Here is a 19,220-nt window from a genome sequence, read left to right on the forward strand (position 1 = left end):
GTGTTTTTTCCAAAGCTCAGCTCAAATGCGTTCGGCGCTTTTTGCATTTTTACCCTCGCCAGAGGAGAGGGTATTGCATTTCAGTCCGTCTGTTTGTCTGTCTGTTTGTCTGTTTGTCCGCACAGAATAAATATGATTTTCTCTGCAACCGTTGGTCCGATTGACAGGAAATTTTCACCATAGGTGCAACTCCACCTGTATAACTTTTTTAATGATAATTATGACGTCATAGGTCACGTGGTTCGGCCGCCATCTTGGAAAAATTGAAAAAAAATTGCACCTCTATATCTCGGAAAGTGCTGAACAGAAAAAATTGAGACATGGCTCATTGTAAAGAACTCTCCATGGGGAATAAAATACATTAATGATGGTCACAGGTGCCTCCATGATGACATCATAATTCGACAAGTACAAAATTTCATCCTATCAAGATGAAATTTATTGAGCGCCATGTCGGCATAAACTGGTGAAGGAAAAAAAATAATGATGATGTCATCGGTCACGTGGTTCGGCCGCCATCTTGGAAAACCCAAAAACCTTTGCACGGCTATATCTCCGAAAGCGCTGAATAGAAAAAATTGAGACATGGCTCATTGTAAAGAACTCTCCATGGGGAATAAAATATATTAATGATTATGTCATAGGTGCCTCCATTATGACATCATAATTTGACAAGTACAAAACTTCATCTGATCAAGATGAAATTTCTTGAGCATAATTACACCAGGAGCCCAGAAGGTTTATTCAAGTGAAAAGCGCCGAAGCAACTGACCACGTGGGTTGAAAGGGTTCTACCCCCACATCACAAAAATGCATTGTTGCCGGGTCAGGGCCGGTGCCTTCCCTCCAAAATCGCCCAAAATAGGGACGCCATTACCGAAAATCCTATTTTCATCAATATCTGGAAAACTATACATGGGAGTATCACAAATCTGCTGTCTCCACCCATGTTTTCATGGTCAATCATTACAAAAATGCATTTCTCCTTGGTCAAGCCCAAAAGCACCCAAAGTAAGGATACCATTGTTAAAAAAAAAAAACTTTCCTAATTATCTGGAAAACTATACATGATAATACCATGTGCAAAAACAGTGTTTAGACTTTAAACACTTTTCTAAACACTATCTTGCACCACGTTTCTAAACAAGTTTAAATTTATGCTAAACATGTTTCGGAAGTTGATGGCTTGTGTTTATTAAACAGACGGTGTTTATGAATTTGACATTTGTGTTTAGGTTTTAAACATTTTTAGAAACGTTGTGCAAGAAAAGTGTTTAAAGTCACAAATGACGTGTCTACACCCATGTTTTCATGGTCAGTCATTACATTGACAACATTTACAGTGTTTAAATGAACACAGCATCCGATGCACTTGCCATTGATTTTCTCTCGATCGACTCTCTACTGGCGTTATTTAAACCTGGTTCTTGTTGCAAGCCACCAATCAGGGTACGGAACAGGAGGGTAAGATTGGGGATACTTGGGGAAGCGCCTTTCAGTGTGTGAACCGAGGTAGGTGTTGGGGTCTTTGTTTTGGGCATTGCAAGAATTTCTGTGCGCAATGCCATGGCAGCACATCTGATTTCTTCCACCTTTTCACTGAATTCGTTTAACGCAGCAAATGCTTCTGCAGACGTCATTGATGAAGGAAAGACAATGTTTCCAGATTTGTTAGATCGTCTGTCGATACAGAGGACATCCTGAAATCGTTCCTTCACCTTCAAAATGAGACTTTGTAGAGTGTACCTATCAATGTCATCCTGTGTTCCTCCAATGGAAAGAAACTCTTCTTTGTACAAAGTGAAAATTACTGTTGCCAATATGGGAGTTTTGTTATTGATGACTTCATTCTCGAGGAACATTGACAATTTTTGGAAGGCTTCAGCATGCGTCTTCCGATTGCATGCTTCCTCTTCTTGCGTGTGTGTCGCATTCTGCCGCACATAGTCACGGCGACAACTGTTATGGTATTTTGCTTCATTTGCAATTAAATCTTCACCAAGTGCAATAATCCTGCCATCACCCTGTCCATTGGCAGCAAGCATGATTGCCTTACTCCCGTCTGTGGTCATACATTGACTGAGGGGTTCATATTTTTGTGACCTTTTCTTTCTGATCTTTCTACAGAAGAGGCATTCCGGTCCAAGGACACCCCTTGTGTTGCTGGACGGATGACTGAAAGTTGAGCGAGTCGCTTTGCGGGGTGGTTCAGAAGGTTCCTCGGTAGGTGGTGCTTGTCTCTTAACAGCACAAAATCGACTGAGACAAACTGAGTGGTAATATTTGCCTTCTGGTGCCTTAGTCTTGGTGATCTCTTCTGAAGTGCTGGAAAACTTGTCACTTTGCAGTGCCATTCGACGTCTAGCAGCATTTTTAGCTGTTTCCCAGATTTCCAAAGTGAAAGACTTCAGGCCAGGCTCCTCCTCTTCTATCTCTCTGCAAATCATGCAAGCAGGGTTGTTTTTTGCCATGATCTGGAAATAACAAAATAAGACAAAGTGTTCATTATTTGCTTCAACTGCAACCACAAACACACTGTGATCTGACTCTGATAGGAACATTTCTGGATGAAATACATAGTTTATAAGCACTACAATAATTTTCTCAATGTAATGATTATCCATGAAAACTTAGGTGTAGACACATCATTTGTGATATTCTCATGTATAGTTTTCCAGATATTGAGGAAAGTAGGATTTCAGCAATTGTTTCCTTACTTTGGGCGCTTTTGGGTGGGAAAAATATGACCCTTACTACGGAGAAAACTGCATTTTTGTAATGATTGACCATGAAAACATGGGTGTGGACACCAGATTTGTGATACTGCCATGTATAGTTTTCCAGATATTGATGAAAATAGGATTTTCGGTAATGGCGTCCCTATTTTGGGCGATTTGGGAGGGAAGGCACCGGCCCTGACCCGGCAGCAATGCATTTTTGTGATGTGGGGGTAGAACCCTTTCAACCCACGTGGTCAGTTGCTTCGGCGCTTTTCACTTGAATAAACCTTCTGGGCTCCTGGTCTAAATCTAGGAATAAATTAGTTTAGAAAAAAAAAAAAAATGATGACGTCATCGGTCACGTGGTTTGGCCGCCATATTTGTTTTAACACAAAAGCCTTAAAAAACACTGAAAATACATCCTGGCGAGGGTTTGCAATCTCTGTTTGCCCTTTTTCTTGTTTTATTTTATTTTGTAGTTCTGAGCTTGCATGTGGCCATGCCTGGCAATTGCTTTGTCAAACGACGATTGACTCGGCCTTATCCAAACCACATTTACCAGGGCCAGTTTCATGTCTTGCAAAATGTTAGTGCTTTGGATTTGGAAATTTTTACTTGACAATTTAAGGTAGTGGGGGGTGGCCCACAACACATTTACACCTGCCCCCATTTCTTGAATCGCCAATTAACGTGAATGGAACTTCCACCAACTTGAGAATGATTTTCTATAATAAACGCAAGCATCTCAACAACTGATAAGATTCAAGGAGTAGTTGACCTAGCAGCATCAACAGCAAGGTTATTGCAGACATTTCTTGTATTGTGGCCTCAAATATGCCATGCTATTATGAGATAGACAGCCACAGATGAACCAGGAGCATATTCCCACCGCCAAGTGTCGGCAAAGCCAGCACCTTATGAAGACCGGACAGACAAATGTAAGGGTGATCCCTCACAACGATCCTATACCTCAATGCAAAGAGGAGTATTTTCGAGTGGGGCTGCTACCTCATCAAAAAGTAGAGGTGTCATTGATTGCCAGGCATAGCTGGTATGTTTTCTACTTTGCATAGGATTTCAGCATTTCATGTAAATTTTATGTGTATCCATAAAATTTACGATACAACCATGTGACATAAATGCCTATCTTGTATTTTATGGTATGGTAATAGTTTGGTGTTAACTGTAAGTGAACCCATAAGCCTGGTTTTGGCTTAGCGGTTAGGGTGCCAGCTTGGGATCCTCGGATCCTGGGTTCGAATCCCGGTCGATCGCTGAATTAACGCCGGGGGGTTGACTCAGCCTGACGTCCTTCCGAGGTCGGCAAATTGAGCACCAGTTCGCTGTGTCGCAAGAGGCGACCAACAGGGTTGGTGGCAGGAAGAGCATCCGGCCATAAAACATTGCTTCAAAAAGGGGACCACGGTGCCCAAAAAAGGCCAACCCCTGCTCTGCGGGGGGAAAATGGCCTCTAAAGGCAGTTCTTTCTTCTTTCTTTTGTAAGTAAACCGGTTACGGTTGTGAGTACTGAATTGCGTAATTAATTTCCGAATAAGATTTTAATTTCCGGCTGTCATTATGTTCAAAAGAATTTAAAAACAATGGGTCCAATTGTTATTAGATCAGGTGGAAAAGTGTTGGAGAGCTTAGTTCATCTGCTACTTCAAAAAGTGGCGAATGAAATTGAAATCATCATTTTTACCTCCACCACCGAGGATGGGCGGAAGTTGTGTTTTCACCCTTGTCTGTTTGTCTGTTTTTCTGTGAACAGGATATCTCAAAAGGTTGTGGAGCCATTCGGCCAAAACTTGGTGGACAGATGGGGTTTGTGACTGGGAAGAATTGATTAGATTTTGGTGAAGATCCGGATACAATAATTTTTAAGTGACTCTTCACCATTGAGAGATGGGTCCATCAACGATGTACAGCATGATATCTCAAAAAGTTGTGGACGAGTTATGACAAAACTTGGTGGATGAGTTTGTTAGACAACAAGAACAAGCCGATTGGATTTTGGTTCAGGTTCATGTCCAGATCCAGATCTGGCCCATCATTGGGATACAAAACGTAACCTGTTCATGCTGGTGGAGGTATGCGCTCTATTGAGTGTTGTTCTAGTTACCTCCACCACCGAAGGTGGATGGAGGTTGTGTTTTCACCCCTGTGTGTTTGTCTGTCTGTGAACAGGATATCTCAAAAAGTTGTGGACGGATTCGGACGAAATTTGGCAGAGATGTAGTGTATGTGACAAGGGCAAAATTATTAGATTTTGGTGAAGATCCGGATTCGGATCCGGCTAGTAGAATTTTTAAGTGATTCTTCACCATTGAGTGATAGGGCCAAAACCGACATATAGCAGGATATCTCAAAAAGTTATGGATGGATTTGGACGAAACCTGGTGGACCGGTTGGGTGTGTGACGAGGAAGAAGAGATTCAATTTTGGTGAAGATCTGAATATGGATTCGGATTCGTAACGAGAATTATTTAATCTTTAAGTGATTATTCACCATTGAGCGATTGGGCGAAAAGCGATATATAACATGATATTTTAAAAAGGTGATGGCGGAATCTATATAATAATAGCATAAGGACTCGACTTTGTTATCCCTTTTACGCCGCACCCAGTGACCCGATGCCCACGGCACTAATGGATTTACGATCTACGAACCGCACTCTTTGTTTATCACTTACAGCCATACTCGAAAAATCTGAATTAGCCGACGTTGGGGCCCAAAAGCATCCGATTAACTGCCGATACGACGCCATCTTACGACGCCATCGTATTGGCGTCTGCTGGGCGAAGGCGAAGCGAGCCGTCTGCTGATTGGACAGTCGAGTGGTGTGAACATGGGTGGTGTGAACCAAATGGTCTTTTTATTCCCTTGAACATTTTAAATTAGGATATATAAGGAAACGTCTTTATCGTCATTTTAATAAAGTTAAATGGAGTGACGTTGCGATACTCGGGGTGCGTTGCATAAATCCTCGTAACTCAGAGAGGTGTAGCAGGTGGCGAGACGTAAGGAAGCTTAAAGATAACGAGCTGAAAACAGACGAACGATATGTCAATCTCTTTCTACACCGAACGGAAAAAAAAATATGAGAGCGGGAAGGCATGGCCTGAGCACTTCGAGCAGAGAGGACTGATTGGACTTAACTTAAAGAGAAAAAATTGGAGCTTAACGGAAGAAGAAGATCCCATGAGCGCTCCCCTATGCCATCCATAATGGTACACTCTATCTATACACCACATCCTCCCTTCCGTGGATGTTCCACGGGTTTCGGCTAGTTATGACTAAACCTGGTAGATGAGTTGGTTAGGTTACAAGAACAATTCGATTAAATTTTGGTTGAGGTCCGAATCCAGATCCGGCCTATCAGTGGGATACAAAACGTAAACTGTTCAGCTGGGTGGAGGTGTGCGCTCTACCGAGTGCCTTTCTAGTTTTGTTATGCAATTCCGGTAAAGGGGGTATTCCGGCTATTGGAGTTATTTGAGTGCCAGATCTGTCACCCCTCTGATATTTAGGTTGACCGCCACTGTTCCAAGGCTTTCCCATCTTGCGAATTTGTGTTCTGCTTCTTGTTTGTTTGTTTGTTTGTTGTTTACAAAATCGAGCATCTTGCTTGGTTTGTACTCGTGATCTCCTTGGACTCCCATGGTCCTGTGGCAAGACTTGGTTGTTACTGTATCACTATTCTGTTATTTTCTTTTCCACAAATCAACCTTGTAATTTTTTTTACTATTCTTACTATTGTTACGTGGTCCCCTCGGTGACTACCTGGTCTCGGTGACCCCCGGACCGTGAGAGGAACTTCGCCAGAAAGTGGTATTATATATGCGCTTTCGCAACGCAATCCCTATGAATTCCACCCAAGAGAAAACTGATTTTCAATGATATATTTAAATGGTAATGATACCATACAATTTCAATGATACAATCAAGGATATATTCCCCGAGCAATCCACCATCCACAATTCACACTCAACAATCAATCCCCTAGATGATTAAGATGGCCATCTTACATACGTGTGTCCCCTTTTGTACTCACGACCCCCTTTGGTCTCTGTCCCTCACAATGTCTCTGGGCCCCTCCTGACCAAGATGATGGTCGGCTTCGCCGCACTCGGGCGGTTGAACGAACCCCGGGTGGACGTTTTTCCACCGGGCATGTATCGTACCGGGAACCACGGCTGCAGCCCCCTCCTGGCCACGCGAAGCGGGTACTGTAAAGCAGGCAAAAGCCACACGCCGCTTGCAACGCGTGTTAGGCCCCAACGTGCGACCCGTACGCGTCTTTGTAGACGGTGCCGCGAACGGTGCCAGACGCTGGGTCGGTGCACGGCCCCACGGCAGCTTGACGTGTCCACCGGGTAGGTACCCGTCCCGGTAACTCCTCTCGCCAGACGGGCTTGGGAACGCCGCTTTTCCACACGGCTCAATATCGATCCCACCTCTCGTCGGAGCGGGGCGAGGAAGAAGAATTCTCGTCGCTTCTCTCGACCTCGTGTCTTTCTTCTTCAGTTTCCGGTCTCTTTTTCCAGAAGGGCTCCTGACCCTCCAACCACAACAACCCTTAATCGACTACACATTGATAAGCAAAGACCTGAATAGTAATTCACATACATTCCCATAAATATGTAACACTATACTACTTATTTTGTCTAGGTTATTATCCCCATGGTTTTTGAAAAAGAATGGGGGAATTTTGTAATCTGTGTTGTCTGTCTGTCTGTCCGTTCATTACTTCTAAACATCATCTCCGAAACAGTTTTGCAGGAATTCACCCAACTTGGTAGTAATGATCACCACATGGCAAGAAGGTGCAAGAACAGTATCATTTTTGGCACTGCCCTCTGTGGCAGGGTCAAAGTATGAAATACCAAATTTTTTTTATTTTATGGGCACATTTTAGGACTTTTGGGACATTTAAATTCAACTTTGTATATGCAATCAACATTGGGGATGCATGGAATATGTAACGGTTTTTTAAGATGTTTTTTTCACTCCAGGTTCATGCCCCAGGGGTGGGGACTTAGTGTCACAGGAGTCAAAACAGGAAAAGATTGTTTAACTCTAAATTTGATATTGCATCATTCCTAGTGGAACCTTTTGTCATTCCTAGTGGAACCTTTTGCCATTCCTAGTGGGACCTTTTGCCATTCCTAGTGGGACCTTTTGCCATTCCTAGTGGGACCTTTTGCCATTCCTAGTGGGACCTTTTGCCATTTTATTCCTCCACCGACGAAGCCATTGGAGGCATTATGTGTTTGGGTTGTCCGTCCGTCCGACCGTGATAGGTTTTCATTAGCACAATAAATTGAGAACAGCTAAAGGGATTCAAGTCAAAGTTGATGCAGATATGTATAATGAGGTAAAGCTGAATTGATTCGATTTTGTGGTCAAAGGTCAGAGTTCATGATAAGTAAAAATCCTGTTGCCACGATAACTTGTGAACCAGTGATGGGATTTTCACCAATGTTGGTACAAGTATGTATTATGACACAAAGATGAACTGATTACATTTTGGGGTCAAGAGGTCACATGTCAAAGGTCAGTTTCTGTAATAGGTGTTACCACAGTAACCTCATAACGGCTGAAGGGAATGAAGTCAAACTTGGTACAAGTATGTATAATGATGAAAAGATAAATGGATTACATTATTGGGTCAAGCAGTCAAAGGTCAGAGGTCCCACAAGGTAAAATTTTGTTTTTGCGCTTACTTGTGAACCAGTGATGGGATTTTTACCAAACCTTGTACAAGTATATATTATGATGAAAAGATGAACTGATTCGATTTCGGCATCAAAGGTCATGTCAGGTAAAAATGTGATACTTGAGAACGGCTGAAGAGATTTAAATCAAACTTGGTACAAGTATGTATAATAATATAATAATGTGGGTGGAGGCATATCAGTCGACGTCGAGTGCCGTTCTAGTTCACCTTTGCTTTAGATGGAAAGTGCAAGGATTTGTAATGGCACGCTATTTGTGATGATCCACCAGGAATGACCCAATATCAGAATCTTAGTTAAATAAAAAACTACACACACACGTTCGATGAAACTTGACCACAACCTTCACCCGTCATGTACCAAAGTTGGTTTGTCATTAAAAAAAACCGGGCCCTAAGAGGGTCTACGGGGGGTGCGGCGGGGTTGCCCCCCAAAATAGGTATTTGCTTTCTTCTCAGAAACTGCACGTGCAATTCCAATGAAACTTGACCATAATGTTCCGTTCATTACCCGTGATGTACCAAAGTTTGTTCACGGCTTTAAAAAATTGAGGCCTAAGGAGGTCTACGGAGCAATGCAAAGGGTGGTGGAGGGTGGAGGGTTGAGGCCCCCCGAAAGTAGGTATTTGAACTCTTCTCCAAAACTACACACTTTCAATGAAGCTTGATCACAACATTCATCACCCATTATGCACCAAAGTTTGTTCACGACATTTAAAAAAAATCGGAGTCTAAGGTGGTCTGCGGGGGGAAGCTGGGGGAAGGTTGTCCCCCAAAATAGGTGTTTTTCTTTGTTTGTTTTTTGTTTAAAGTCTTATGATTACATGAGTGTTTTTGTTCCCCGTCGCACAGCGCAGCGAAAGGGGGACTATGGCTTTCCCCTACGTCCGTGTGTCCGTGCGTGCGGGCGTGCGTGCGGGCGTGCGTGTTTGCGTGCGGGCGTGCGTGCGTGTGTAAGCGAAGGACCGCATTCGAATTTGGTGTGTGGGTGCAACCCACGTCAAAATCCAAGATGGCCGCCGCCATGTATGTCTGATGCCATGTATGTCTGAACCTTGTGAGATGAATATCTTGAAAAATAAGCGAAATACCAACTTCTAATCTGGTGTGTGGGTGTATCTGGGCATAAGGAAGAACGCTATTGAAAATTGGGTCGCCACGTCAAAATCCAAGATGGCCGCCGCCATGTATGTGTGAACCTTGTGAGATGAATATCTTGAAAAATACGTGAAGTACCAACTTCTGATCTGGTGTGTGGGTGTATATAGGTATAAGGAAGAAGGCTGTTTAATATTGGGTCGCCACGTTAAAATCCAAGATGGCCGCCGCCATGTATGTCTGAACCTTGTGAGATGAATATCTTGAAAAATAAGCGAAGTACCAACTTCTAATTTGGTGTGTGGGTGTATCTCGGCATAAGGAAGAACGCTATTGAAAATTGGGTCGCCACGTCAAAATCCAAGATGGCCGCCACCATATATATGTCTGATCCTTGTGAGCGAAATATCTCGAAAAATAAGCGAAGTACCAACTTCTAATCTGGAGTGTGGCTGTATCTAGGCACAAGGAAGAACGCTGTTTAAAATTGGGTCGCCACGTCAAAATCCAAGATGGCCGCCACCATGTATGTCTGAACCTTGTGAGATGAATATCTTGAAAAATAAGCGAAGTACCAACTTCTAATTTGGTGTGTGGGTGTATCACGGCATCAGGAAGAACGCTATTGAAAATTGGGTCGCCACGTCAAAATCCAAGGTGGCCACCGCCATGTATGTCTGAACCTTGTGAGATGAATATCTTGAAAAACAAGCGAAGTACCAACTTCTAATTTGGTGTGTGGGTGTACCTCGGCATAAGGAAGAAGGCTATTGAAAATTGGGTCGCCACATCAAAATCCAAGATGGCCGCCACCATATATATGTCTGAACCTTGTGAGCGAAATATCTTGAAAAATAGGCGAAGGACCAACTTCTAATCTGGTGTGTGGGTGTATCTAGGCATAAGGAAGAACGCTATTGAAAATTGGGTCGCCACGTCAAAATCCAAGGTGGCCACCGCCATGTATGTCTGAACCTTGTGAGATGAATATCTTGAAAAACAAGCGAAGTACCAACTTCTAATTTGGTGTGTGGGTGTATCACGGCATCAGGAAGAACGCTATTGAAAATTGGGTCGCCACGTCAAAATCTAAGGTGGCCACCGCCATGTATGTCTGAACCTTGTGAGATGAATATCTTGAAAAACAAGCGAAGTACCAACTTCTAATCTGGTGTGTGGGTGTATCTAGGCATAAGGAAGAACGCTATTGAAAATTGGGTCGGCACGTCAAAATGCAAGATGGCCGCCTCCATGTATGTCTGAACCTTGTGAGCGAAATATCATATCATAGCATGTTTTCTGCGTCTTCCACTTTGTCAACTCACATCACTTCCCCGACGGGGGACCTAGGCGTAACGCTTGTTCTACATGCTGCCTCGTCTCCGAGCGGCTATTGAAGTTGGTTTAAAATACGGTGATACTGTTTGAAATACCTTTAGTCAGTGTAGTATACTGCTTTATTGTACCAGGTGAGCGCCCAGGGGTATTGCCCCTTTTTTCTTAAAAAGCATCGGGATAATTGAAATCAGAGTTGGCATTCTGGCATTTTCCTTTTGTTTATATAGTGGGGGGGCCAATGTTTTCCCGTTGAATTCAAATGTTAATTTGTGGACACTGGTTGGGTTGTCTTTAGGGATGATAGAAGTTGTAGAAAAAATATGTCTCCATTTTTTTCAAGTTCTTTATAGCGGCCATTTTGGATTATCAAAATGGCGTTTGTTGAAAACCGAAATTGTCATTATCTTGGCTTCTAAATGACCTAGAGTGTTAATTTTGGTGTCCAAATGTACATATTTGCGGATACTTAATCCAATAAACACACATTTATACACCTACATATGATCAAAAGGGTTCTTATGGCAGCCATCTTGGATTTTCACGCACTTATGCCAACACATATATATTTTTTTTTCCATCATTTTCACTTCTAAATCACATAAAGGCTGGACTTTAGTGTTCAAATGTACACTTATAATGTCTTTGTGCAATATTTTTAGTTGGCAGTGTTCATTGTTACATTGAAGGATCTCCATCCTCCTCATCATCAGTGTTATCGATTCCCATGGGGCGCTCCTGACCCGTGTTACCACACACCTCTTCATCTGCCCCACACATACACATCTCAGAACAGTTGAGATGCTGAGACCTGCATGAGCAGTGAGACATGCATTGGGTCTTCTTGCAGTTACATTTGATTAGATGTGTGATGGCAGCTGGGGCTGGAGGGTCCTTGGTTGTGATGGGCACCAGCTGATCTCCTTCTGCTCTCCATCCATGTTCTGTTGGTTGTGGAAGCTGGGGGTCCGGTACATCAGCCTGATGCCACACCATGGCCTGGAAATGTGCACGAGCAATGGCTTCATGTAAAGCTCCCCGTGTTGGTGGCAGCTTCTGTGCCTCTAGCTGTTTCTTGGTAAACAGTCTCCACCTCAGCTTGCCCACATCCACAACTGTAGTACGAGGCTCATACAGCTGGCATACAAATGCCTCAATGTCACTTTCTGTGTCAGCTCTCAGCTCCTCAGAGGCCCCAAGGTCATGAAACGCAGATACCACCTCAACAGAGCACCTATTGAGGGCTTGCCAACATGTCGCACAACATGAGGGCTTCCCTCAGATGGGGATGCTCTTGGAAGAATTCGTCCACATAGAGGTCGAAGAGGGCTTGGACAGTGGTGATGTGGGCCTCCAAAGCCCTCTTCATGTGCTTGGCTTCCAGTATTTGTCTGGTCGTTGTTGGGCCATAGATATCAGCCTCAGACCAAGCCTCGTCAAGACCACTGTCCTCTATGGCATTCCCAGCAGCCCTCAGTGCAGCCATCACAGTGTGCATCTCCCCTAGTCGCAGTACCCACTTGCCTTTGCAGTCATCTCTGGTCATCTCCAGCTGTTTGGCTCGCTCATACAGGGCCATGTCTAAGGTGATCACTGTCTTCCTATCGGGACCCATGACCATGCAGTTGATTTGCTGTGTCTGTTTCAAGACTGTTATCAGTGTTTGCCATTCATGGGCTGGTGCTGCTACCAATGGCAGGGCGTTGACCTCTGTCAGAGGCTTCGAAGAGGAGAGCAGTGAGTTGTAGGCTGTCCAAGTTGGGATATCGTGATGCTTGATCCTACTGCCAGGTGGCTGTTTTGGATCGTGGACGAGTGACCCAACAGGGTCAGCATGCTGGGGTTCTGCAGCTTGCAGCTGGTCATCTGGTGGGATGATGTCGTCTTGTACGTCCTCAGCTTCAGCTGTTCGCATGATTGTGCGTGAAAGTAGCCACACTGTGTCCGTCGCAGAGTACGGCTTGGTGACATCTGGGTTTGACCGTGTCTTGAAGCTATACGTGGTACCTGTGGCAGATTGTTTGTTTGGTGCTTGGCAAGGAACAAAGTCTGGAGCAGTCAGAACCTTGAGTGAGCGGTGTCTGGCCTTTCGGTCATGTAGTGTCAGTGTTCTATGTTCATCTGTGGAGGGTGCATGTTCCCGTCGTTGGTAGAGTGCCCAGGCTGTAGCATGGAGTGTCCGCTTCCCATCAGGTGTGTCTTCATTGAAGTCACTGTTGTCCACTGCAAAGAAGACAAACGTCCCTATGCGCATGGTTCTTGGAAAGTATACACCCTGTTCTGTCGTAGACTCTATGACTGAGTTGGCCAGCTGTGTCTCCAACCGCAAGATCCGACTATAATCAACAGACAGACCGAACCCATGCAGGAAATTCAGAAGCTTCTTGTTTCTGGTGGACTGATGGACTACAATGGCAACGGCAAGCTGCTGTGGCCATTCTAAGCGATGGCGGAATGGTGCATCTGGTTCTTTGGGCTTGTACGTGACTTGGCGTTTTGACTTGTAGCCGTACATGATGTTCTGACTGATGGTTATAACATCTCGATGAATAGTGGCTGAGCGCATAGTCTCTGGCTCAATGCTCGTGGCTGGTCCTTCCAGTAGCCAGCGGAGGAAAGCATAGAGTACTTTGGGTACATGCTTTTCAGCATCATCAGTGTTCATTTCTCCTTCAAATTGCCATGGGTGCTTGTTCTGACAAGCAATGGCACTGCGGAGAACAGAGGCACTCTCAAACAGTTGTTCGATGTTTTTTTTCATTTGTCTTCGTCATTGCATCTTCGACAGCTGCATCACGCACGGCAGTGGAGAATACACAGTCTGACTCGTTTCGACGTTTTGGTTTCATGAAGTGAACGTCATCAATGTGAGAGTTGATTTTCTCCTTCATGCCTTGGGTAGTAGGTGATGGGACATTGTGCACACCATTATTGTCAAGAATCCTGGAGTAAACCGACTTCAGGTCAGACATGTTGAGAATTTCACCAGCTTGGAGTAGAGAGCGAACAAGGCTGACAAACTCAATGTCTGCGGCTATTTTGATAACATTAGTTTCTTGCAGTATGTGTTCTTTGTCATCACTTGATGTCCCACTCTTGGGAGCACGTTGGACATTCTGCACCCAGCATGGGAGATGATACTTGACGTCGATCGCATGAGCATCATGTGCACTGATGGCAGCACTCAGCTGAACTTTCCACTTGTGGTTGCTGCCTTCTTCAACAGCTTTCTTCAGCTGTTTACCTGCGTTGAACGTGCATACAACATGTACACTTTCCTTAGTGACCTCTTGACAGAAGAAACAAAGGTCTCTGTTGAATGGAGTTGATGATGAACGTGTGAAGCGAAGAGTCTCGTCTTGCGTAGAACCTGAGGTACTTGCAGCGGCAGGTGCAGAAGAAGGACGTCCACACCTCTTATGAAGATGCTGGGTGTCGCCATGTTCGCAGGCTTTCTGGTGGCGAACTCTAGCACGCTCCAGGTGAGCAGTGTTGCATGTAGATCCATAACATGCCCGGTGCCACTTTGCTTTATTGTTCCTCAAGTCAGTGGCAGTGAAACAGCTTAATCGTTCGCTGATCTGTTTGAAGTCGGCATCACCATATCGTGCCCTCTCCTGGATGAACTGGAGAAACTTTGCATATGAGCCCAGTGCTGGCTCAGTCACTAGTGCACCTTGGGGATCCTGGCACTGAATGCAAAGTGTGAAATCAGTTTCTTTCTTGGTTTTCTTGCTTTTTGGCTCCATCATAGCTCAGGGTCACGAATCTGGAACATACAAATAACAAATAACAATTAAGATAGATGTGCATTAAGTTAGATTTTGGACACTGGTTCGGCTGTGCCATAAAAACCTATTTTTATCCCTTGTAGGTTATTAAAGAAGGTTTCATTCAATTCTCTATCCCCAAAAATGTACAACTGGACACCAGAATCGAAACTCTAGGTCATTTAGAAGCCAAGATAATGGAATTTTACGTTTTCGACATCCGCCATTTTGAAAATCCAAAATGGCCGCCATAAAGAACTTGAAACAATTGGAGACATATTTTTTCTAGAACTTATATCATCCCTAAAGACAGCCCAACCAGTGTCCAAAAATTAACAAGCAATTTCACCGGGCATTTCAATCTGCTACATTGGCCCCCCCACTAATATGTTTTAATACAAAATCTCGGCTTGTGGAATAGCAAGGTGACGGAGTAAAAGGGAATGTGCTGAAAGTAGGCAGTCGGGCAAGGGGATCAAGGTACAACAGAAGGAATAAATAGCACCGCAAAGTGGGCGTAACCCCTCACCCTCAGCCCATGCATTGTGGAAACCAATTTCAAGATGGCTCCCGTGGCGGCCATATTGAAAATCGCAGCGCGCCCATGAACCTTCCTCGACTCAACCCCAACACACACTGCAAACATGGATTTAATCGGACAAGCCGTTCTGCTCGAAATTGACGGAAAACAATTTCAAGATGGCTGCCGTGGCGGCCATATTGAAAATCGCAGCGCGCCCATTTTCGAAAGGCACCTTCCTCTACTCAACCCCACCACACACTGCAAAAATGAATTTAATCGGACAAGCCATTCTGCTAGAAATTGGGGAAACCAATTTCAAGATGGCTACCGTGGCGGCCATATTGAAAATCGCAGCGCGCCCATTTTCGAAAGGCACCTTCCTCTACTCAACCCCAACACACACTGCAAAAATGGATTTAATCGGACAAGCCGTTCTGCTCGAAATTGACGTAAACCAAAGGTTGACGGACGCCCGGATGGCTGCCGTGGCGGCCATATTGAAAATCGCAGCGCGCCCATTTTCGAATGGAACCGTCCTCTACTCAACCCCAACACACACTGCAAAAATGGATTTAATCGGACAAGCCGTTCTCCTTGAAATTGACGGAAACCAAAAGTTGACAGACGCCCATGACGACAATACCCCATAGCCCAATTTGGGCTGACGGGTGAAAAGGAGACAAGGATAACTAGCAATCTGCAAATACATAAGGGGAGGGTGTGTTATTGAGGATAGTTAAAGACCATTGATAGGGATGGAGGTTGAACTGATGTGGTGATATGCTGCCAACTTCCCTGAAGGAAAGAGTGAGAGTAAACAGACCGAGGAAGGAGGTTCCACCAAGTTACCAGCCTCTGTGGAATATTGGTTAGATTACATTTAATTACTTCACTTTTATTCTGAACACTCTTTGTGACTAACTACGCTATATTAAGCATTTATTCACCCCTAGGAGCTATTTCTGCAACAATATACAGTCTGACCCCACTATTCGCAAGAGATACATTCCTGGAAAATCCGCAAATAGCAGGGCATTGTTTCAAAGGAAAAAGGGGGGATAGTTTCCCAAGTCACGAAAATCCACGAATAGAGAGGACCAAACCGCGAACAGCGAGGCAAAATCTGCAAATGGTGATTTTTGTCTGTAAAATCCGCAAAATCCACAACACCATCATGTCTCGTTTAAAATTTTTATTTTACAAACACACGCAACTTTCAAATGGTGATGATGATGATGATGAATTAAAATCCGAAGAATTCCTCGAACTTTGAGGGCAACCCAAATGATGGTGCAGCAAAATCGTGCACTAAGGGAGAGGTAGGAGAAGTTGAGGAAGCTGGTGAGAATGCTGGTGAGGATGCTGAGAGGAAGGCAGGAGGGTGCTGGTGGTCTTGAGGTGAATGGAGCAGGGCTGAAGGAATGGGTGATGGGGAGCTGCCTGATACATTGCCCAACATTTCGATGCAGCTCTTTGTACGGGAGAAGCAAATCATCCAAGCCCCTCTTGAACTTGAGGTACCTCTTCACGACTGGGTCAACATCTTCCAACTTGTTGACAATTGCCCTCATGTCCTGCAACAACTCGCCCAGGAACTGTACTGTGAGGTTGGACCTCGGTACCTCTCCCTCATTACTGCCCGCTTCCTCCTCAAAAACCATTGGAATGGCGTCCAACTCGTCTTCGATGAACGGGTTTCGGGAACGGTTCAGCATCATGGTTTTTCAGCATGAAGTCCCTCGTCTGCGTGTTGTCCTCGATCCATATTCTGAGAGTCTTCTCTATCCTTTCCATGTGGACATTCTGGACATGGATGATGACCACCTTCGTACTCGATACAGTGCTTGCTGAAGATTTCTTACAAATGGCCTTCTCCTTCTTCCATATGTAGTGAACGGTGGATTTGTTGATGCCATAATGCCTGCCCACAGAGACTGCCCTCTTTCCTTTCGAAGGCCGGTCGAGCAGCTCAACTTTCTGGCTCAGGCTCATCACCTTCTGCCTCTTGCTAGTCGACGCATCTCCGGCACTGGTCTTGCGCTTGGGAGCCATTATTGAATGATGAGCAGAGCGAGTCAAAACCACAGGTCGAAGCAACGGGACGGGAACAATGATGGAGATGGAGGACACAATCTGTATTTATATGTACGATTGCGAGCATTGTGGGTATCTGGGGGAGCCCGTTGTTTGTGGGGATGTTATCGGATGATGCCGTATCCGAGTGTATCTGCAAATTTCAATAATAGATTTAATGAAGCATTTGCATTCTATAATTCGCGGGAGGATGACATGTTTTAGTCGCTGACGGAACATCCCCGGAAGCGTTTTCATTGTATTGCAAAATGTAATCGATTTAATGAATCGTTTGCATTGTATAATAATCCGTATGTAGCAAAGCACACAGCAGTGAATGTATGGTACTGTATTGTACTGTACTGTATAAGCAGGTCATCCTCACGGCTTGTATAAGTTGTTTTTTTTTGCGTATGTCCACCTGCCTTTTGCATTGCTGATAAATGATGCGTTTTATAAATGTGTCAAGGTAATGGCTCATGAAAAAAATTAATAGGGGAACCCCTCACCCCCTCCCCCCCCCCCCCCCCCCCGCGATTTCACGGAACACTGCCACGAAAACAAAAAAAACCCGCGAAGTCACGGGACATTTTCCCGCGAGTAGAGAAACATGTCACATTCCATCAACCGGCAAATCGTGGAACCTGCGAATAGCGGGGTCCGACTGTACTTAATTGAACCTGGGATCCTAACATCATCATACATAGGCCAAGTTGTATTAGTTTAGTTTTCCCAACACGGTCATTTGTTTGCATTTGAACATGAGCCTTACAGCTTATCAAAGTCCTATAATTTGTGCTATAATAAGGTTTTTACAGCTGCTGAGATGATGATAATATATGCATTAATATCAACAATCTTAACTTCATGCTTTTCCTTTTTCCCTTTCTTGTTCTCTAAAGGGTGGTGAAGGAAGAGATTTCTGATGATAACGCCAAGTTGCCTTGCTTCAATGGCCGTGTCGTCTCATGGGTATGTCACGCTGTCTCTCACCCATTATTTATTTGGATTTTTATCATCAACCTGGGTATTTTTATATCTGTTGGTTCTTCATTTTCGGAGACAAGAAATGTTGAGGAAAAGGGCGTAGTTCAAGACTGCGTTTTTCCTTTACAAGATGTTTGAGGCGCCCCCAGCCTTTTATCTGACATGCAGTCTTTCAATCCACAAAATATAAAAACCTGTAAATATATATATCTATCTATAATTCCAGTAATCTCTGTTTGTACGTTTGTACGTTTGTACGTTTGTTTGTCTGTGACCGCTGTTTCTCGACAACCACGGGTCCGATATACTTTTAACTTGCCAGGTATATTGCTGGGGACCCGAGGATGTGCCTTTTCAAGGTTTCATATTAATCGGACAATTACTTACCGAGCTATGTCCAAAAAACGATTCAACCAATCAGAGAGCAGCGAACTATCGCGTGTGCCGAACGTGGCGGACACACTCTGCCTCGGATGGCACATTTGAGAGCGTATTCATTTATTTCACGTTTGCAAACTATGTTGGCGTTAAACTATGTTTTAAAACTAATAAAAACGAATTTGCGATTCATTCGCTTTCCTGCGCGTTTGTGCACGCGATGGCGATTTCTTTACCAAACTCCGGAAGCCGTTCGCTTTGGACTAAACCATTTCATGTAAATAGAGGGGGGGGATATAATTTTAGATATAGATATAGTACGGGCAATGCCCTAGTATATATGATTAGGATTATAAATAACCAATCGTTATATGTGGGAATATTACGCATCCAGATTGGGAATCGAACCCAGGTCCTCTGGTGAACCGTACCAGTTCTCTGCCATCTAAGCTATCTGGGAGACCCCTGTCCAGGCACGCAATTTCCCCCACATATGGAATTGACACACACTTTCCCCACCGCTGCTTCAGGGGAACTCGCTACCAACCATAGGAGCACCAACGGCCTGCTTATGCGAGGGTCTTCCTTCAATCGGGGG

The 19,220-nt window shown here is 44.3% G+C and overlaps 1 protein-coding gene across 1 annotated transcript in view; it reads left to right on the forward strand.

Annotated features, from left to right (window-relative positions):
• DVL3 (dishevelled segment polarity protein 3) overlaps positions 1 to 19,220 on the forward strand; it is a 115,425-nt gene that overhangs the window by 33,350 nt on the left and 62,855 nt on the right. The window contains exon 2 of the mRNA XM_068112125.2: positions 18,160 to 18,229. Within this exon, the coding sequence (XP_067968226.1) occupies positions 18,160 to 18,229 (70 nt within the window). The remainder of the gene's footprint in view (positions 1 to 18,159; positions 18,230 to 19,220) is intronic.

This window comes from Myxine glutinosa, chromosome 4 (assembly GCF_964187855.1).
Source record: "Myxine glutinosa chromosome 4, kmMyxGlut1.1, whole genome shotgun sequence".
Taxonomy (NCBI): Eukaryota; Metazoa; Chordata; class Myxini; order Myxiniformes; family Myxinidae; genus Myxine; species Myxine glutinosa.